A 23,232-nucleotide genomic window follows, 5' to 3' on the forward strand; every position below is an offset into this window, starting at 1 on the left:
CTGGTCCCTCTCTCTTTATCTATCTCTCTCTCTCCCTCTTTTCTCTCTCCTCTCTCTCTCTCCTATCTCTCTCTCCTCTCTCTCTCTCTATCTCTAATCTCTATCTCTATCTCTCTGCAGAGTGTGTGTTTGTTGCTTCGCTGCTGCTGACAGGTGTGCTTGTTCCTGGCAAGGTGTGCAGCCTCCTGCAGTCTCTAGCTTGCGCTGCTGCTGATACAGTGTTGTGAATCAGCTAAATGTTTTTGTGTGGGACTGACTCCTGAACACCAAGCAATTCGTGCACGGATGTAAAGCGATAGTTCGGCCAAAAATGAAAAATTTGCTATTGCTTACTCACCCTTGACTTGTTCCAAACCAGTTTGATTGAACACAAAAGAAGATATTTTGAGAATGTTGGAAACCTGTAACCATTGACATCCATAGCAGACTTGCAAATGTTTTTTAAATTCCTGGTAGCCTTTTGGGCAGCCACTCTTCAGTTTTTGCTAGCACAAATATAAATTCAAGTAGTCCAAATAGAAATACATTATTCTATTAAATAAAAACAAAAATATACATTTACTAAATAAAAATCTTATAATGGCATTGGTTATAGGCGATATATTTCTTTCTTTAAATAACCAAAATTGTATAATTTAACTTTAGGCACAGTTGTGTGCTGGCACTTGTATGAGTTCAAATGTGCATTAATTCAGGAAAAAAATCGCAAATTTCTGACCAGGACCTCCTAGCGAACACGTCCTACTCCATAGCTCACCGAACGGAAGTCTGTATTATTTTAACTTTAAATTTGTATTTAATTGTTTTTTTAAATAATGATGTTAAGTGAACATTTTCAGATTATTTTTTTGCAGCTATAAATACTTTCTAGAATAGTTTTATTACATCTCTGCGATCTCTGAGTGAGTGACGAGTGCTTGTGTGCTTCAGTGCCGCACATTTCAGTACAGAACAAGCGATTAAACTGACAGAAACACTGCGTTATTTGGGGGTTGTTGTTTATGCTGTGGCTATTCTCCTTTATTATCAATAAGTGAATTTATTGCTGCAGTATCGCAGCACAATACATACATAATTAATCCATTTGTTAGAGAATGTAAAGGCATTGAAATATATTTCTCCTCCCGCTGGCCCGCCGGGAAACGTGTAGATAGATTTTGGTAGCCCGACTGAAAAACAATAGCACCGGAACATCAGGCTACTGGATTTTGCGGAGCCCTGCATAGTAGGAAAAAACAAGTACAATGTCAAGGCAAAGTTACTGGTTTTCAACATTCTTCAGAGGATCTTTGTGTGTGTGTTCAACAGAACAGTAAATAAACTGATTTGGGAACAAATCTAGACTGCAGTAAATGATGACAGAAATTTTTTGTCTACTATCCCTTTAACTGCTGATGTCATCAGCAATTGATATCCATAGTTTTGGGAAATGTTTAGATTTTTGGTCAAATCAATAAGGTTTGGTAGCAGGTTTGTTTTAAATTTTACAAAAAAAGAAGGCATTGATACTTGCCTCATCATATTTGTGTACATTACTCAAATCGAACACCTTATACAAGTACACATTCTTCATTCATTTTTCTTTTCGGCTTAGTCCCTTTATTAATCAGAATGACACCACAGTGAATGAACCGACAACATATCTAGCATATGTTTAATGCCCTTCCAGCTGCAACCCAACACTGGGAAAACACTTAAAGACTCTTGCATTCACACTCGTAGACTACAGCAAGTTTAGCTTATTCAGTTCACATATAGCGCATGTCTTTGGACTGTGGGGGAAACCGGACCATTCGGAGGAATGCGACCTTCTTGCTGTGAGGTGATCATGCTACCCACTGCGCCACTGTGAGGCCCACAAGTACACATTTAAGAGTAACTTTACAGTTAATATAAGATTGGCTTCAATTTAAACCTGAAATTCTGAACCAAACGTTACCTTACTGGAATTGGTTGTCGTTTTTTTACTACATTGAATATTTTTACTACGTTTCTAACAAGAATTTTTATTTTTTTAACAGATTAGTAGGTTCAAGTTTGTGCTAAAGCTTTTCTGCATGGCTGTCTTTTCTTTATTATGTGTGCTTTGCATTATGGGAGATGTAGTTGTAAACAAGGCAGCCTTTGCCTTTCTCTATCCACTAAAACATTTGGCAGATAGTACTATCTTAGATAAGGTTACTGTATATCGATCAGTCTCTCAGTTTCTTCCCATCCCTCTCATTTCTTTCCCTCTCCTATCACTCTCCCTCTTTCTACCTTGTTCCTTTTTTGGCTCTCCTTTTCCCAATGCTGGGTGCTATAATGCACAATACAGGAAATGCACTCTCACTGTGGCCTCATGGGATTGAAGCGCCTTCGCATTGAAGACTGTCTGTCGGTGTATGCCCTCCGCACCATCCAGAAGCACTTAGGGTCTGTCATCTTCTGAAACGTCAGCAGTTGATCTCTGAATAAAGTGCCTCTTTCATCTTCCTATACAGTTTCTACATTCCATATGAATTGCTGATCTGGATCTGAAACTAGTTTAGATACTGCAAGTGTGGGATTTGGTTTAAGTTGATGTTTTAAATCTGACTCAAATTTGTTACAGTTAATGGTTAATTCTGGTCTAGATTTTAATCTGGTTAAGTTTTAATAAAACTGGTGTGGTGTTAAAGTGTGCTTTTGAACTGGATCAGAATCTGATTTTTTTAAATTAAACTAGTTTCAGTAAAACTGGAATGGAATTGAAGTATGTATGTTATTGTAAAACTGGGATTGGATTTGTTATGGATTATGTTAATTAGATTAATTTGTTGCCTTTTTGTCTTTATTAGATAGGACAGTAATTTGACAGGAAGTAAAGTGGAGGAGAGAGAGCCGGGAATCGAACTTTGGATGCCCTGAAGTGCTACTGCACCATATGTCGGGCGCTCTAACCACTAGGCCATTGCGCTGACAAGTTTGTTATTTTTAATAAAGGAGCACAACTTGTACAACACGAACATGTTGTGCAAGCGGCGCTCACGTGATGTGCGTGCATTTTCCAGGCGCACCTAGTTGCAAAACAGCAGAACTTTTCCAAATTCTGCGAGTGCACTGCGGTTTCATGCAAGTAGAACTAACCAATCTGCTTCACTCTTTGTTTGAAATGTACACATTTCAGTAATAACGGTAGCGACTAATCACCTCGGACAAACACAGCGCACACAAACACTGCAGAGCTCGGAATCAGAAGCTGCAGTAATAGTTTGGCCGCTTGTTATCCTCTGACAAAATGGCTGATGGGCGCCTAGGTTACGAGGAAACCGCCAGGGGAGCGCAAGCAGCGCATTGAAAATGTGAATGAAACAATGTCACTTCAGGTCAAAATAACAACACACGCAAAAAATTTGTGCTGTATAGCAGTGAGAAGATGTAAAGAAAAAAAAAGGACGTAAGGATGTTGCCAGAGCGACTTTTTTTTTTTTTGTTTTTTGTGCATCCCAGCCACTAGCTCCCCTCTGAAAGAGTTTTTAGCATCGGGGTAGTCATTAAACTTCACAATTTGTATTGTTGCAGTATGTATTTTAATAATGATGGTTGGTTCCTTTACTGGAAAGCTCAGATTGATTATCATAATTTCTTTTGTTTACAGAGTTTGAGGTTTATTGTATATTATTATTCACACCTTGATGTTTGCTTTGATTGTTCAGTATTTACACTTTACCATTGCAAACACGTTGTAACATTTTATTTATCCAGTTTAAGAGTCTCTTTAACACTTATGTTTATTTTATTATAAAAAGATGCTTTTATGTTAATGTGAAATTGGGATGTAATTTGATTTGGATCAGAATCTGTTTTAGTAAACATAAAACTGGGATGATGAGTGTACTTTTGCTCTGGATCAGAATGTGGCGTATACTGTGGTGTTGGGTTTGGAATTTTATATTAGGATCTGGTTTTATACAGCAATTCTGCACTGTAAAAAAAGCGACTTTGCTTTGCTTGGAACTTGTTAATTTGACCTAACTCATTTTTTAGAATTATGCACATAATATTAAAACAACGGTTTCCCTTTTTATGTAAAGTCAGCTAATTACTTTTTACAGTGTTTCTGTGATGTGTTCCTTCTCTGGATGAATTACTGTATGACTAGAATGGAGTTCAGTTACACAGGCTTTATTTCAGCTACCCTAAAACTGAGATGTGATTTGAATAAATTCCAATCTGCATCAGAATCTGGTTCAGGTACTATAATTCTGCAGTGTAATTCATGTGAGTCTTGTTATTATATTATCTGCACCAAAATCAGCTGAAGTTTGAAAATTTAAATGATTTGCTTGCATCTTTATTGAATTTTTTTTATCTTTATTTGAGGTGAGAATCTTGTTTACTTCTTGTATTCTGTTGCTTAAATTGAATTGACATCTTTATGATTTCGATGAGAATCAGGTCTAATAACTCTCTAGGGTTGTGTTTGACTGCATGCTTTTGCTGTATACTAAAGTGACAGTCGCACCCTGTTGACAATGGAGCAGCATTCCTGCTGTGCCGAGCAGGATCCTACTGTTTACCCTAAACTCTGCTTTTGAGAGAGAGATGGCAGTCTTTGGGCATCATGTGATTCTGGACAGACAGACTTATTTTTCAGGGTGTGGTGCGTGCGGGAACAGCCATTTCACAAACCTAGTGTAGGCAGAACAGAAGAGATGTTCTGCTTTGCTAGTACAGTGGGAGAACAGCAGTTAGTTGGAAAGAGTTAATGCTTAAATATCACACAGCATTCTTGTTGCACTGTCATGTGCCTCCATTGTTCACCTGTGCTCAAGATAGACCGAGAAGTCATTTTCAGAGGAAGTTTAAAACATTCCAATCGTTTCTGAAGAGACTATCAGTATCACAGATGGAAGATTGCATTAAACTAAGAACTGTCCTTCCCTGAAGTCTTTGCTTTGTTAGTGATTATATGGCATCTTTTACTCACTCGACCCGCACATCGAAGCAGCTCTGATCAGCATAACTGCGTATAATGTGTTTTTCCATGCATGTGCGTATGTTTATGTTTGTGTGTGAGTGTGAGAGTGGAAACCCTGCGCTGCAGTCTCCACAATACGGGCTTTTGTATCCAGTGTTTGTTTACAAGGCTGCCTTCTCGCTTTGCATAACTCCAGCAGGGAGGGACAGTCAAGTGATGGAGGGAGAGGGTAAAGGAGACGGATGGAGGGAAACAGAGGTGGTGGTGGGGTGGGGGGGGTGAGAGAAAGAGAGATTGTGAGTGGTATCAGTGGAATCTGTTTGTGTGCACTCTTTTATCTCATCTCAGGCCTCTGGTCAGATGATGTCATGCACTAATGTCTGTGTGATTGGAGGTGATGGGGCTTTAGAGAAGGGCGACGTTTTTTTGTTTTGTTTGGAAATTGGTGCTGTCAGATACCTTTCATCATTTTATTATGGGTTGTTTTTGTCAGTTTTGTACAATAATGGGATGGTAATTGAAACTGAATGTGCAGGTGCAGATCTTTTTCTCTATCTGTAAGATCAGCTTCAGTCACTCTGTTGTTTCTCTCTCATTTTTTCCCTACTGTTGTCTTGTTTGGTATGTCATAAAACTGCCTCTGAAAATGCCAGTTGCTGAGTTTCTGCTTATAGATGATAATTTTTTGATCTGCTGATTCTTTATTACCTTTTTAAATTCATAGATCCATAATGAAAATTATAAAAATACTGATGATGATGATGATGATTTTAATAGTTTTTTTTCCCAGAGGTTTGTAATTTCCGCAAATGACAATAATATATTATTCATCTCGCAATATTCCTTATTTTATTTTGCAATAAAACATTGAAGAAATAATTTACTGTTTATAATAATTCATATGGCTATAATGCATTCCTAATTTGGTGAAAAGAAATGGGTCATGAGAAATGGAGACTAGGCATGGACCTGTATAATATTCTGATAGTAAGATTACCTTAGACAAATAGATCACGGTTTCACTGTATTGTAATTACTGCTCTAAAATATGTTCTTTTAAATGTCTGGGTAAAAAAACTACTTTTTCCAATGTGAAAAAAATATTTTTTTCCCCTTTAAAATAGTTCAATGTGCGGAAAAACACTTTTTTTTCACATTGAATACAATATATATATTTTAAGAAACATTTAAAATATGTCAATAACATCAGTCTAAATAATTAAATAAATCATGACTTCTTAGATTCATAAACAGTTTTCCTCTGGAGATAATTTCCCCTAATAAGCTTAATTAAATAGTCTTAACACGCAAAAACAAACAAACAAATAAACAAAAAAAAAACATACATATATCGTAGTATTGGTATTACAGATTATCTTTGCTGTTTTAAAACCTTGACTTTTCCAGACAGCAGTAAACCTTGAAACTGGTTATCATCTCATGCCTAATGTAGACTTGTTTAAGTGTTGTCGAAGAATTGTTGAGAATTTTGATTCATTGAAACAATTCAAAATGATTCACAATAAGACACAATATATAATTTCAGCATCGACTTCACAATGTGCAAATCTGCAATGGTCATATCGAAGGATCTCAAGAGTTTTTAAGTTCATTTAAACCATTTGAACAAAGACATTCTAACGTTTTTCTGCTTTTAAAATTAAATTAGATTTGATTAATTGGGCTTATATATTTATACAATGAAGATACTGCTATTTTACACTTGATTGTTGATTTTCTATATCTCTATACTGTTAGATTCCATTGTATTATTTATTTAATCTTTATCTTTATTCTCTTGTTTTCATGATCGGTGTTTTAAATTATATTATGAATCATTTTCACAAGACTGGTGTCCTTGAAAGTTTTTAATATTTAGATTTTTTTTTAAACAAATGAACATTTATATGCATTAATGCATGTGTTATATTATTTTTGCATCAAATTACACAAAATGAATTACCGCTTATGCAAGGTGTTTCTAATGCAGTGTCTATGGGCCATCAATTTTACAATATTTTTCCTCTTTTTCTGAAAGACATGATAATACTATCGTGGTATTTGTTGTATTCTCCCATTCGCTGCGCTCTAAGTTTAACCAACTATGATGCCTTCAGACTTTTGTATCATTTTGTATATTTTATGCATATGCGCTCCCCAACAAAGTCATTAAAATCAATGTAAAATTGTGATTTTTTTATTTTTTATTTTATTTTTTGTAATTATATTCTTATCGTAATAAATAAATAAATATACATATATATATATATATATATATGTATATATACGTAATATATGTATATGTGTATATATATATGCATATGTATATGTATATGCAAATGTATATGTGTATATATATGTATATGTGTATATATATGTATATTTATATATTTATATATACATATGTATATGTAATGTAATATATAATCGCAATGTCATTTTATTCTAATATCGTGTAGCCCTAATTCACAACAATCATCATTCTTTATTACTGGTGCTGAAGTTTAAATCAGAGATTCTATTAAAAGCTCTGCCTTGACCCACTCATTCTCATGAGTAGCGACTTATAATCTCATTAAATTACACTACAATGACCCTATAAAAAACTAATTAAAAGCACTGCACTATTCAAAGTGATGCACAATGCACTAAAATCATTGTTAGAATTCAGCATACTCGCCTTACAGAAGGCTGACTTGTTCGTCATGCTATATATGCTTATTCTTTTGTTAGATGTGTCATTGCGAAAGTATGTTTAGCTTATGCAATTAGTTTTAACGTATTGTCACATCAGGGTGTGAGTCAGTGCTGTCTGTCTGATCTCACAGCACCGCTCTCTCATTCTTCAATTAATAGACCCGGGCCGCCGCACCCTCTTCTGCGAGCAGGGCATCGGTTACCTCATAGGTCAAGCATCACTCACTCCAGCTGTGTGTGTGGATGTCAGTGCGTCAATGTAAATTGCAGGGGTACGACTTTTCCAAAGTGCCACACGCCTGTGTGATGTGTGCATTTTGAACTTGGGGGTGGAAATTTTGTTGTATTTTTAGACTGTTTCCTCTTTGGATTGAAACTAAATGCCATGCACATTTAATTGCTGAACGTGTGCGTGAATGAGCTGGCGAACTTTCTCACTATGTAGGCTGTGGCTGAAACTTATGGGTAGATGCTTTGTGAATGAAAGAATCTCCTGTAGCAAGGTTTCTTGAGATTAGGACATTAAGCAACGGTCACCCAGTGGGCAGCATCAGGCCTTTGTTTATCTTCTCTCAGGCTAGTTTGTTTGTTGTGTTTCTCATGTGTCCTCTCCTTGGGCTCAAAGTTGGAGGTGTGAATGCTTGATTCAGCATGTAGACTTTGTTTTGGCCATCGATGGAAAGGAGCAATCTGATTGGCTGTTCAGCTTGGAATCATAGTGCAAGAGCAGAAACCGAAGTGACTAAACCAAGTAAACGATCCAAGTCAAGAGTAGGCATGTGCCGGTATCACATTTTCATGCTGCGATTAATTGATTGAGCTTTTATCACGGTATACGGTATTATCACGATATTGTAATTTTACTAGAGAAACAGGTAAAAAAAACACAAAAAACTTCAGTTTCGTCAACTTAGTTACTTTAATAACTTTTTAATTAACTAAAGGTACTTCAAACATTTAAATACAAATAAATATAAATAAAACAATACACAATATAAAAGTAAACTTGAGCAATTATATCAAAGTGAATGTGCAAAGAGAAACCGTCTTCGATCAGCAATCCCTCTGCATTTTTTTGGAATCCAAAATATTTCCAAACCTCTGACTTTTTTTTTGAAGGGGGATAAATTGTCGGCAGCGTTCCTTTTTCCGCCATGCTTCTTCTTCGTGTGAGGATTAGAGAGCGGTGGCAGCAGCGGCGCGCGCTGTGTGCACACAGTGCTTCTACATGCGGGGATTGTTTACATCAGAGCGCGCATCAGTTCTGCCCAGCATATACGCAGTGTTTCTTCAAGCGGTTGATGGAAAATAAGCTGAAGGGGGATAAATTGTCGGCAGCGTTCCTCCTTCCGCCATGCTTCTTCTTCGTGTGAGGATTATAGTGCGGTGGCAGCGGCGGCGCGCGCTGTGTGCACACAGTGCTTCTACATGTGGGCATTGTTTACATCAGAGTGCGCATCAGTTCTGCGCAGCATATACACAGTGTTTCTTCAAGCGGTTGATGGAAATAAGCTAAGGCGCGTTCTAAGAATATAAATTCGGATCTATATTTTTCACGGTATTTTGAAGTGCCCGCGATAACAATATCGTGCATATTCATTACCGTGATTTATCGCATTACCGAATACCGGCACAAGCCTAGTCAAGAGGTAACCCAAAAAAGCCAGCTGTCATTTTGTCACATTCCTTAAATATTTGCAAATACTACGGATTATCAGGCGTGTTTGGATGTTCCATGATCAAAAAGATCTGTGAAAATGGTATTTTAACACTGTTTTGTCTATGTCTTGTATATGTGCTGCAATAGTTCCAGTTTTCCGGCTTTAAATAGGGGTTTGTGAGTTGATGTATTATCTTATTATTAGGGATGCTCCGATCAGAATTTTTGCAGTTGATACTGAGTACCAATTCCTTGTCATTGTGATCAGCCGATACCATATCTTGATTCTGATGCTTTATATAAATTTGCATAAGCACATTTTCCCTCTATGCATGAGATCTCGCCTTATTCCAAGAGAATAAATTAAAGATATTGCATACATGTAATGGTCAGAAGCAGCTAGAGAAATGGTAAGAACAGAAAAAATATTGCTCCCATGTTGTAGCGCTGTGGATGTATAACCTGGGTTGTAAACTCATAAACGAACACTTGCGATTCGTTCATGAGATCGGCCAGATCAGCAAGTACCGTTCGAATCGTGAAATGTGATTATCGGTCAATATCAATCTCCAGCCGATTGATCGGAGCATCCTTGCTTATCTTAAATGCTGTTTTTCCATGAACTTCATCTTTTCTGTTTGCTTGCGCACAAATTTCCTCTGTTTGCACAAAACTTCTTGCAAGCCCTCAAATATACGGTGCTCAAGCGCAGATTTTCTTGTGCACTCTCAAATAAATGTTGCTGAAGTGTGATGTAGTGCGTTTATGTAATGAGTATGTCTCCCACATTTAATAGACTTGCTAGGAATATTTATGAATGCTTCCAATATACCTACAGAGCGGCATTGATGCGTCCTGAAGTAAAGTGAAACAGCCATAAACTCCAGCAAGAAAGTCATTGAATGCAGAACCATACACTGTAAAATAAATCCGTAAAATTTATGGTTAAAAAGCTGTCGTTGCCAGTAGTTCACTGTTAAAAATAGGGTACAAACCGTAAAAGTAATTTCTCATTTTTTACAGTAAACTACCATATTTCATTAATTCATATATGTAATATGTCTGTATTTTGAATTACTAACATCTTCACGTCTTTTGTTACATAAACACTTCAACACAGCCAAATGCTGGTGGTGATGAGAAAGTTACATAGTAAACCAAAGCTCATCACAAATAACTTTTCCCTCAAGCAGAAAAGTGTAGCAGTGTATAGAAGGTGCTCAGTGTCATTCACACAGCTACTAAACACCAGTATGGTTACACACTTAAAATTAAAGTCATGAAATAAACATTGTTTATCAACATTAGATGTAACATCAATCTCTAATGTACATAACTGATGGGGAAACAACTTAAAAGATCCATATGTCAACAAAAAACATAAGTGATGTGCCATGCAGGGAATTCTGGGAAAGCCAATTTACGGTTATTCGCCGTATATATTAAGGAAACATACTGTTAACTAGGTTACGGATTTTTACTGTAGCATTTTTACAGATTTTACTGTTGAAATCCTGGCAATTTTTTACAGTGTAGACCATTATCTGTAAATAAAGTATAATTATGGGAACTGTGTTCATCATAACAGAAAAGCCGTGTTTGCTGGCCTCACGCGTCAGTCAGTCAGTCAGTCAGCATGTAACCTTAAGGATTAAACAGATAATGCACAGCACTACTACAATTACAGAAAAGTTATCTCTGCTTTAATTCGTTTACATTTTAATACATTTTGGTACGATTATAACATGCTATTAAAAAAAAAAACTGCAAAAACGGAAGCTTTTGAATGAGAAGTTGTAATGTAGCCGTGGTGGGAATGAATTTTGGTGTGGCGCCCCGCTATGGAAGAATGAATTTAGCGGACACCATGCATTGCACTGATGCGTGATTATCTAAAACTCAGTGAAGTGAGCTGCAGAGATGGTTAAACAAGTATTTGAAACTCTTTTGGTTTGTTAGTAGATGTTTTACATGTCCTATTCTCTTCCATCTTGCCCGACTGCCTTTAGCCTTTTTTTAAGTCACTTCTGTCTCACACACCTACTCTAGATTCCAGTCTCCCTCTCAGTCTTTGTCTCTACCTCCCTCACTTTACTGCAGTTAGTGGTGACACATCAGTGCTGCTACAGGAAGTTTGCGTTTTCACAAGCCTCTGAAGAAAAGGATGGAGCAATAGAGGAGAGAGTGAGGCGGTAGCCGTAATGACATGTATTTGAAGCGCTGGAGTGAAGCCAGAGCCGGCTAGCAGCGTGCTGATGACATCACCCTCCCCTCCTTCTATTCTGCCATTGAAACAAACACTCTCTTCACAGAGCCACAGAGGGAGGGAGATGGAGAGAGAGCCATACGGAGTGAATGAAAGTGGGGGCTTATCCTTCGCGCACTAGGACCCAGCACAGACAGGAAGAGTTACGCGAGAAAGAGAGAGTGTTGCTACTCTCTGCTGGGAGTCCATCCTCACCATTCTCTCGTTCACTTAGGCGCTGAGACATTAACGGAACAAAGTTGGTCCTCGCAGCGTTGCTGGCTGTACAGAGCAGATGATACTCCCACAAGACATTTGAGGACACAGCATTGTCTTGTTTTTTTGTTGATTCTCTTGTCGTAATTTGTCTTGCTGTCTTGTTTCCACTTCTGCTGGATCCTATGGGCCTCTCGGAGCCCTGCAGCTCATCTGAGTGAGTGTGTGTGTGTGTGTGTGTGTGTGTGTGTGTGTGTGTGTGTGTGTGTGTGTGTATGCGCACACACGTGAGTGTCATTGCACATCCGGCAGCATGCGCTTCTTCGCAAGCCTGGGCAGAGGCTGAAACTTTGCCTGCCTGAAGGCAAGACGGGATGCGCGGGTGAGCTCAACGCACGTTTGGAGCGCAGAGCCAGCGGGACTGGCTGCAGAAACCAGTGCCTTCCTTTACCCACAGTCCTCTGGTGGCGTCATGCTGAGTCTGCAGGATTCTGTGTTCTTTGAGATCAGCATCAAATCTCTGCTTAAGTCCTGGAGTGGGAACTGTAAGTAACACTCTCTGATGCATACACCGTGTGCTTTATGTGTGCTTGATGAAACGTCCAGCTTTGCGTATAGAGTCTGGGACGGGTTATGATGGATTCCTGAAAAGTGCTGGCTGCGACAGGCCTGCAAACACACCCTCCTCTCTGCATAGATGCAGAACTGTGCCGCTCAATTGTTGGAGAATGATGCTGAAATTACATTTTGGTTGTGCGTTGCATCATTGGAGCGTTACACACACTTGATTTGACCAGCAAAGGTTTAGGGGTCATTAATATGTCCTGACCTTTTCCAACCCAAAAGTAGTACCATTTCACTTTCACTTTTCAGCAGTAGGTTTTACGTTTTGTGGAGTGGTTAGATTAGTGGCTCCTGCTCGTCGCCAGGCTCTCCACCTTATTCTCCGTCCTCATTTCATGTCCTCTTTGAGGGTCTTGGGTTTCACGTGATGATGGTCTGACAGCGTAGGAAGTGGTGTATAGGATAATGGCGGAACAGCCAGTGAAGAGTCCGATCAATGAAAGGAAACATTAGCAATCCCAGTGGAGAAAAAGAGCAATGGGATAGGAATTGTACACGCATACATACTGATATCAACACACACGCACACACTATGATCTAAATGCGTATACAGGCACATGAAGTATTTCTAAGATTACTTTTTTGTACCAGTTATATGGGTTATAAAAAGGTAATTTCGCCATTCACAGTATTTAATATCGGAACTCCTGAGCTTTTATGTGGATAAGATTTGAGAATTTGTATTTTTGGAAATAACTAATGTTTTACAAATGAACATTAGTTATTACATATAGATATTTTTCAAGACACTTCTATATAGCTTAAAGTGTCATTTAATGGCTTAAATAGGTTAATTAGGTTAACTAGGCTGGTTAGGGTAATTAGGCAAGTTATTGTATAACGATGGTTTGTTCTGTAGACTACCGAAAAAATATAGCTTAAAGCGGCTAATAATATTGACCTTAAAATGGCTTTACAAAATTAAAAACTGCTTTTATTCTAGCCAAAATAAAACAAATAAGACTTTCTCCAGAAGAAAAAAATATTATCAGACATACTGTGAAAATTTCCTTGCTCTGTTAAACATCATTTGGGAAATGAATTCAAATAATGAAATAAAATTCAAAGGGGGGCTAATAATTCTGACTTACACTATATATATTTAAAAAAGTTATTTGAAGTTATTTTTCTTATAATCTGTTTTGTAATCAGGACTAGTAGCCCAGTCCAGGAAAGGTAGAAAATAAGTCACACTTAATTACATTAGTCTGAATGAATTGGGCAAATGTGATTTAAATTTCATTAATATTATTAGGGGCGCTTTAAATGTTGGAAATCTAATCTGTTCAATAGGACCTAAATGCATCTAATGTAAATACTTGATTGAAAATAGAAACTGGAACATTCTGTGCATGTCGGTGAGGTCTTAAATGACTGTTGTGTCATATTAAAATTCTCCTGCTCCTTGTCAGCTGTAAAGTGGTGGAAGTACAGTACTGTCCCACAAGCTTTTGGATGTGTTTGCATCCACATATGCATTCTTTAAAATGTCTAAAAGTAGAACTGCACGATATTGGAAAAATCTGATTTTACATTTTTTTTTTTCAATTTAAATATTGTGATATGAATAAAGTTTCACAAGATAGTTTGAATAGCATTTGACGGTTTTCTGGGGAGTTTACAAGTATTGAAGTACAGAAATTGAATAACCACAGTGCGAAAAATGCTTTTTCTTACTTTTTTCGTCTCATTTCTAATCCAAATACCGAAACAAATTTATTTTTTTTGTTTTCAACTTTAGAGTAAATAAGGCAAAATGAAGAGTTTTTTCTTAAAACAAGGAAACTGATCTGCCAGTGGGGTAAAGTAGTCTTGTTTTTGCTTTGAAATTTACATATTCGGACAAGAAACAGGACAAAAATTCTAAGTGAGAACCTTTTTTTTCTCTTTTGCATAAATTGTATAAATTCCATATAAAACAGTAAATAAATACAATTCTTTAGCTCCTGGTTAACTATAATCCAGACTCCACGTTGTATATCTTCCTATGTGACTATTGCAGATGCACACGTTGCAATATCGATGCTGAAACCATATGTTGTGCAGCTCTACCGAAAAGTGCATTTTTCTGCTTGATGAATATAAATATTGACTGTTAACCTAAATATTGTCTGTTAACCTAGCTTTTTTTTATTGTTATAAAATCAAATTAAAAAGTAAATAATTAAAACTAATAAATCAAGCAGTACTGTTAAAAAGCTCATATTTTATTTATTATTTGTATTTTTATTCTTCAAATATTCATAGCTTTTTGTTTGTTTTTTCACATGTTTTTAACTTTACATAATACAGCGATGCATGAGCAGTGGTGAATGTGGTTTCTTTTCTTTGTTGATGAAGCAGATAAATAATTTCAGGATTTAGATGGTGTTCTTTGTAGATTATTTCACTAAAGCATTGGACAGAAGTCATGCAGGTCCAGCTGCAGTGAGAGACTAAATTCAGTATTTATATCCAAAAACACTAATAGCTTTTTTTAATCACTGCTGTGCTTGTGCCATCAGTTAGCATTACCTTCCACTGGTTTGTGAATTTTGTAATATTCAGTGATATTATTTAATGAATTTAGCACTTTAATAGTCAGTGTTGACTGTAAGTACATCAACAGCTTGTTACGTTGGTCGCTGTTGGAGAAATGTCACTTGGAGTTGGCATGCAACAGTAGTCTCGCTTTCGTCCCCTCCTCTCTCCAGTCTTGTGTGTTGATGCCAATTCCTGTACGTTGGGCCTCTCTGTTCAAACAATGAGGAGCGAGACCTAGTTTCAAGAGCTGGCAACATCCAACCGAGCCTGTGGACACATCCACTCTGCCCACTGCCCAACTCTGATTAAAAGTCAGGTCAAAAACATAACTTTGTCTCCTAGTAAAAGCTACTTGATGTGAATCCTGCAAGTGAATTCTGTTCACTCTGTGTTGTGTTGTAAGTCTAGGAAGAAACTTAATCAAAGAGATTGGTGGAATCTGGGCATGTTGAGACACTGCTGAAATAATGTTGACACTTTATTACAGCCATAGCAGATTAATCTCTTTCTCTTTCAAATACAAACACAGCCCCTTTATGTTGCACCATGCAGGAAACAGGTGGAAGCCCACCATGAAGATTTAGGGGAAATTTTTTTGTTTGAAACAGGTTTTTTTTTGGCATATGGGCAGTGTTAAAACACCTTTTTATGAGCTAGATTCTTAGCAAGCATTTTCACAATGGTAATGTAGACCCAGAATGCTACTACTGTGATGTAGTAAAGCAAATATAAAAGTGTAGTTAAAAATGTTCCTCCGCTAATGGGACTCCCCCCCCCCCATTTAAGAGACTGCATTTAGAAAATGTAGTTCTCGACTAGGGCTGCATGATTCCCCCCCAAGGCTGTGCGATTAATTGCAATCAAATCGTAATCACGTTTTGAAACGTTGCGATTAGCTAATCGCAAGAGGCTGCCATATGAAATATGTATTATTTAATTTCCCCCACCCAGAGCAAATGCGTGCATGGCGTCTGTGTGTGACAGTCTTACTAGCCAATTGAGTGAGCACACTTTCGTTCTGCCCAGTCAGAATTGTGCAACCGAACTATGTGGAACGGCCACAATAAAACAAACAAGTGGAATGATAGCGTCTGCCGCTTCAGAAGCATTAATAGACTAACATCAAAGAAAAACAGCACATCGTAATATGGAAATATTTTGGTTTTAAAGACACAAAAAATGTTCATGTTTAATGTTTTGATAATTCATGTGTATAACGTGTGCATTCACGGCTCGCGATGCAGGTATGTGCGTTATCTGTAGTGAATGACTCTTATGTACTATAAAAATATCATTTGTCATTTCATTTTCATAGGACATTTGTGTATAGCTGCAGTAGTTGCAGAATTTTAAAGCAGTTTAACGATTTAAATGCTTCTTATTGGATATTACTTCATTCAATTCAACTATACGCATGACTGTACGGAGTGCTTACTACCTATTAACTACGGTTTGCTAGTTACAAACTACCTAGAAGTTACAAAGCCCCTAGTGTGGACTTTACCTTCCAGTTTAAGAAAGAACTTACAAACAGCTGGTGCAACCCTGCCTAGGAGATAACTAATGCCATAACGCACAACCTACGTGTCATAACGTGTCTTTAACCTCGCTAAAAAAACGATGCCTTTTAATGCAGTGACCAAAGAGGGATTTTCAAAAACCTCATCTAAATGCAGGATAGGAGATATACACTTCCGTCTCGCACCTATTTTAGCTGTTTTGGAGTATCACAACTGTACGTTTACCATCGTGATATTTTGTGTAGCATTTGTTATGATTATTTTTTTTTTAGACAATATAAGCTACAGAAAGGCTCTTATCAGCCTTGTTAGTTTGCTGAGTGTCCTGTATTTTTATAATTATTATTTTTGATTGTATAATAAGCTACACTATCTCCCTAATTTGAGTTCAACTTGTTCACAGAAAGGTAAGGTAATTTTATTTGTACTCACTGTTTGCTCTAGAGAAAAATGAAAAACAAATTTGAGTAAATGTTTATGTAGGTTAATATCTTTTCACTTCCTTTTTTAACCAACACTCGCTGCATTTTACCAGTAAGAAGCTACGATACAGATTATTGAGCTGAAGCTTTACTACAAAATTAAATCGTAAATCAAATTCAAATCGCAATATCTATATTGTTTTGTCTTCTGGTGTTTTTTTTGGGGGTTTTGATTAATTGTAGGACCCCCTTGAAAATGAGATGGTACATCTCAAGGGGTTTATCCCAATGAATAAATATCAATTAATCTGTCGCAATTGAATATTTTTCCTAAATCGCACAGCCCTACCACCCCCCATCACCCCCCAACCCCGATCTTAATCCATCATCTCTACGATTTAGCCAAATATATTTTCAAGTTCGGGAGAAGCCTGAAGGAGGTCGCACAAGTCTTCAAATTATATTACATGCGTTGCTCAGCAAGAAAGGTATAATTCACCCAAAAATGTAATATTTGTCTTAATGTAATGACATATTCACGGACGCGAAATGACACGTGAGCTGACGCACTGTTTGTTTACTACTAAGAGGACGTGCGTGTGCCTGCAAATTATGTCTACTTTAGTGAACAGAACCTGCATAGGCTGTGAAAAACAGATAATAAAGTTGTATATAACGTTCAGTTGGTTGCGCAGGTTGATTGTTTGGGAGCCGCACAGAAAGTATGATTTGCATGTATGTATGTATGTACAGTGACGGCAGCCATGACATGAATACTCTGCAGTGAAAGTGAAACCTAAAGCGTGCACGTCATTTAAATGATCATATGGCATTTTAGAGTTATGATTACGACAAGCATTTGATATGTTTTATCTTTCATAGCAAAAGCAAAGTGTTGGGCATGAAAATAAATGTTTAACTGTGACTATTCTTGCCTGTATAATGTTGAATATAATGCATGAGTAAATCTGATAATGACAAATGTCTGATTTTACCAGTGGGAAAAAAGGTCTAATAATGTTGTCAATGACAGATTGCAAGCATGTCTCAAACACAATAATGAAACTTTTTAATTATAGATAATGTTCTGATGTCATCACTTTATTGATGCATTCACTTTATTAGCATTAACAACCAGCACAAATTTAAAGTCTATTCAAGTCCACCGTTCCAAGTCTGTACAAATTTTAGCACTTAACCAACAGTAGACCAACGCATAGGTCTTATATTATTGTTGTTCTTTTATCATATGTTTGAGAATAACAATAATAATAGCCTACTCCTATTAACCTGTATTTTACATCTACAAAATCGTGAGAAAATCGTTATCTTGATTTTAAGGAAAAAAAAAAAACAATTAGCCTTTAGCCAGAATCGTGCAGCCCTGTTATCGACTACTGCCTTAGTGGTTAGTTCCTATAACAGCATTCCTATAACTTATACTTTTTCATATTCGTTCATTAATAAGTCAATCATGTGGATGTTCGCAATCGTGAATAGTTGGTTTTTGCGTGCTTGCTGCGAAGTAACTTGGGTAAAGTTCATTTACATGCTTAAAACTACTTGAATCATAACACACAGCAAATCATGGTCTATTAGTTTGTACTAGACATTTTTAAGCAATTATTGCACCCTGTTGAGTGTTTAGGTTTGTTAATGGCATCTTTAAACCACGAGTGTGAGTTAAATATGTACAGTGTAATGCATTGGACAAGCATTTATTTTCTAGTGTTTGCATACTTGTTTCTTATTCTTTGATTTGGTTTGGATTGAAGAATACTGTAAGTCACTTTTATTTCTATAGCTACAGTATACAGGATGTGTCAAAGACGCTTAACAGAGATAATCTAGCAAAATAGTAAAAGCAAATATCAGTAACAAGTTTAGCTCAGCAAAAAGCAGTTCCATAAAGTCCAGCAATGTTGTTTCATTTTAGTTAACGCTAATGTTGAATCAGTTCAGTTTAATACCTATGCCAGTGATGAATGATGTGATGCAGGGACGGTGGCAGTCAACCCAAGCTCTATCAGGTGCATGGACAAACATATAAACATACACTGAATTAGAGGCATTTATCTTCACAATTTGTAGCAAAATAGAAAATCTGTACAAGCCTGCAGGTTATTCTGGCCTCATCTGTGATAAATAGTTACTGCATATGGAGCTTTTTTTTTTTTTTTTTACTGGATGATGGACCAAGTTTTAATTCCCAAGCTTTTGAAGTTAAACTGCGTCAAGCACACTGCAGTCAGTGATTTGAGAGGAGTGATCACTTCAGTCTAGTGGAGTATATTGTAGATGATGTCATGCTGGTTATTTGATCTAGCATCGACTGTATCCACATGATGATTTTCTGACAATCAGTGTGTGCGTGTGTGTGTGTGTGTGTGTCTCTCACTCTGTTTGCATCTCATTTACCCAATAAAAGCCCTATTTGGATGGAACTAGTTTCCCTGAGGAGCTTAGGTAAATCTGAGTTCAGCTGACTTATTATTCCCAGAGATGTACTACTTTAGTTTTAAGTTTGTTTTTCTTTAAAACCTTTTTGGAATGTTACCTGCTATTTTTGGAAAGTGAGAACGTATAAACAAACTCTGTTTTGAAAATAATAAATTGCTTTAGATTTTTACAAATTGTTTACTTTAGATTTTTTTTCTTTTAAAAATAAAGGTTAACCATTTCTGTGTTTTTTATATTCGAATCCCAAAATTAATCATGCACAGAAACCTTGCACACTGAGTCTGAGCAATAGCATTATGGAATTTGGCTATCGCTTGTACGGTGGCTCTGAATTTTCAAAATACCTCTCAAAATGTTTTTCAATGGACGTGAAAACTTAAATAATTGAACTCTATTTGAATTTGTTTATGAATGGCAAAAGTTACAGACATTGTGTTTATGTGATTAACATAACCCCAATTGACATAATATTTGACAATTGAAAGTTTTGGATAGATTGTGTAAATGTAATTAACGCAACGTGTGGTTGAATTTGTTTATTAATGTACATAAATTTCTAACAGAATTTTTGGACTTGGAGTGCTATGACTAGGCATTAGGCTTGTGCCGGTATTCGGTAATGCGATAAATCACGGTAATGAATATGCACGATATTGTTATCGCGGGCACTTCAAAATACCGTGAAAAATAATAGATCCGAATTTATATTCCTAGAACGCGCCTTGGCTTATTTTCCATCAACCGCTTGAAGAAAAACTGCGTATATGCTGCGCAGAACTGATGCGCACTCTGATGTAAACAATCCCCGCATGTAGAAGCCCTGTGTGCGCAGTGCGCGCCGCCGCTGCCACCGCACTATAATCCTCACACGCATGCCATCTGTCAGACCGGGCACTTTCCCGGTGGGCCGACGTACTTTTTGGGCCGGGCTGATCATCGTCTTATGATCTGATCGGCCCATAAAAGGCTTAGCAGCCTATCGTTTTTTTCTGCCTTATTGATTGACGCTGCTGTGATCTGTGACTCTCTGAAAGTAGATGCTTTTTTTCCTGGACAGACAGACCGGGCCGGCCCATGTGACACCCTGCAGCCCATTGGCTCTTTTCGGTATTGACATTGGGCTGGCCCAATCACAAACTCCTATTTTGGACTCCGTGTGAGCGTGCGTCGTCTGTGTGTATTTGTCAAAATAGTCGAGAGTCAGAGAGAAGAAACGCAAGGGAGGCGCAGAGAAATCGCGGGAAATACATCGGCGTTTCATTTAGCGATTCTGAAAAGTTCTCTGTTCATTCTAGTACACGGCTAAAAACGCAAATCACGTGACCACACACTCTTTGCCCAGAGCTGCAGCCACTAGTTCAGCGGGTGAGCATAAACCCCAGGTCAGAGTATAGTGCATGTCAGACAGTTCATCTGCTGGAGGATCTCATCTCACTATAGCTGTTAAACGTGATATTGAATTCATCTTGTTGTCTCTATCTAACAATTCTTATGTCTTTTGAATCACTTGTTCTCAGTTAACTGTTTTGGCTGAGTGCAAAGATAAGCTAATATATTAATTTATGTAACCACATACACTGATTCTGCACATTGACTGATTGCTAACCTTTATCGTTTAAATTTAATGTACGTTATACTATTATAATGGCCATTATTGGTTATTAAAACTGATATTCTGCAAAAGAGACAGGGTAAAGTTCATTCTTTTCAATGGAAATGAAAGGAGACAGTTATATTTAAGCCCTGTTTTGTTATAAATATGCAGTGTGAAGATGATGCTCATAAAAATATGCAGCTACACGAGGCTGTTTGGTGTCTGTTAATCATAATATCAAAATGAAACAAATTTGACTTATATTATGTTTTCATTGTTTAGATAGTGAAACAGCAAGCAGGATGAGGTGAAAGAGGTTAAAATGTAACACTGTTCCCTTTGAAGATTAACCCATGCATTAGCAGGCAGTTTTTGTTATGTTTATTATTGAATATAGGCTGAGTCAATAGTGTATTGAATAAGCTAAATTGGCTGTAGTGTATGAGTGTGTGTGAATGAGTGTGTATGGGTGGTTTCCAATATTGGGTTGTGGCTGGAAAGGCATCTGCTGCATAAAACATGCTGGAATAGTTGGCAGTTCATTCCACTGTGGCGACCCCTGATAAACAAGGGACTTATGCGAAGAAAAAAAAAATGAATGAATAGTGTATTTTTTTAGAACTCAACAAATATCTTTATGGACAGCATACAGAAATTAAATTGAGATTAAAGTTTGTATTTATTTATTTATTTCATATATATGGCTTTTGTGTTTTATAGAATATGAGTTGATAAGGAGGAACGCTGCCGACAATTTATCCCCCTTTAAAAAGGTTAAAGTCAGAAGTTTGGAAATATTTTGGGTTCCAAAAAAATGCAGAGGGATTACGAAGACGGTTTCCCTTTTGCACATTCACTTTGATATAATTGCTCAAGTTTACTTTTATTTTGTGTATTGTTTTATTTATATTTATTTGTATTTAAATGTTTGAAGTACTTTTAGTTAATTAAAAAGTTATTAAAGTTTTGTTATTGAAGTTTTTTGTGTTTTTTTTACCTGTTTCTCTAGTAAAATTACAATATCGTGATAATACCGTATACCGTGATAAAAGCTCAATCAATTAATCGCAGCATGAAAATGTGATACCGGCACATGCCTACTAGGCATGCACCGGTATAAGATTCTAATAGTATGATAACCTTGGACCTTGTATGGAACACCATTTTGATCGTGTACGGAACACCTTTAATACCTATCATCTTCCGTACACATGCATAGGCAGTACTTTTCCCATCTTTTCTCAAAAACTACTTGTCCAAAAGACATCAATCAAAATTTAGATGTGCAAAAGATATTCACCCACAGAATGATCACACTAAAATGCTTATCTGGTGTTCAATGACGGAGGAGCGGTCGTTTGAGTGCGCTGAATAGCGAAAAGTGTACGAAACATGGTTAGTCTACGTTTGCAAGTTTTAAAACCTTGACTTTTCCAAACTGCGGTATACCTTGAAACTGGTTATCGTCCCATGCCTAGCTATGACCTTTAGTTCAGTTGATATTACTTTAAGCAAAACTTTTAATCGAGTTTAGTTAGCACCAATGATCAAACTTTGCTCATGTGATTGAGTACTATTCCATTAGTTGTTGTGCTCTGATTTAGACATGCATCCTAATGATTTATGCTGGAATTGAACTGATAAAAAGATTGTTTTTAAATACTAATCTTGTAATCAGAATTGACTAGAACCATCAAATCAAAGAGTGCGAAAATAATCTTGTCGAATGATTTTTAAAACGGTATGTTTCAGCATGTGGGAGTGCTAAAGCACACAATGCCCAGCTGTGAGAGTTCACACAAGCAGTCAAGGAATCATGTCTTATGTAGCTCAGAGTATCAGAATGTCCTGGCCAACAACAAACAGACTCGACATTAACGGGCCCCTGTGTGTAACTCTATTCCATGTGACTCCCTGCCTCACTCTGAGGCACAAATGTGTGCTATGGGGTCAGCAATGCAGCCCAGTGTGTCACAAAATATCCAGCCAGCATCCACCAGAGGAACGATGAGAAAGATGAACAGAGAGAAAGACTTGCATTTTCCCTCCTCGCTTCTTTTGCTCATCCTTTCTGCATCACTGAGTGGAAAATTACAAACAGAGTTAGAATGCCTGTCAGCAGACCCGTCGGCCAATCAGATGAGGCCCTGGAGACCCCATTACGATACAGGCCAATTTAAGCTGGCAGTGTGACATCATAGGAAGGCGTCGCTAAACAGGAAACAAAGAGTAAGTGTTTGTACATAGACAAACAAACACACAAACAACTCTGAGGACGAAGTGCATGCATCGTCAGAGTCTGTGAATGTTTGTGCTTTATTATTGAGAT

The 23,232-nt window shown here is 37.2% G+C and overlaps 1 protein-coding gene across 12 annotated transcripts in view; it reads left to right on the forward strand.

Moving 5' to 3' along the window:
• Window positions 1-23,232, forward strand: part of fryl (furry homolog, like) — a 159,332-nt gene that overhangs the window by 39,344 nt on the left and 96,756 nt on the right. For 2 of the 12 annotated variants that reach the window (XM_056480790.1, XM_056480792.1), the window contains exon 1: window positions 12,051-12,305. The exons of 9 other annotated variants lie outside the window; for them this stretch is intronic. In XM_056480790.1, coding sequence (XP_056336765.1) covers window positions 12,233-12,305 — 73 coding nt within the window. In that variant the 5' untranslated portion in view covers window positions 12,051-12,232. Of the gene's footprint in view, window positions 1-12,050; window positions 12,306-23,232 lie in introns of those variants that run through there. One more of the 12 variants, XM_056480795.1, reaches the window with a different exon arrangement.

The sequence above is a fragment of the Danio aesculapii genome, chromosome 20 (genome assembly GCF_903798145.1).
Source record: "Danio aesculapii chromosome 20, fDanAes4.1, whole genome shotgun sequence".
Lineage (NCBI taxonomy): Eukaryota > Metazoa > Chordata > Actinopteri > Cypriniformes > Danionidae > Danio > Danio aesculapii.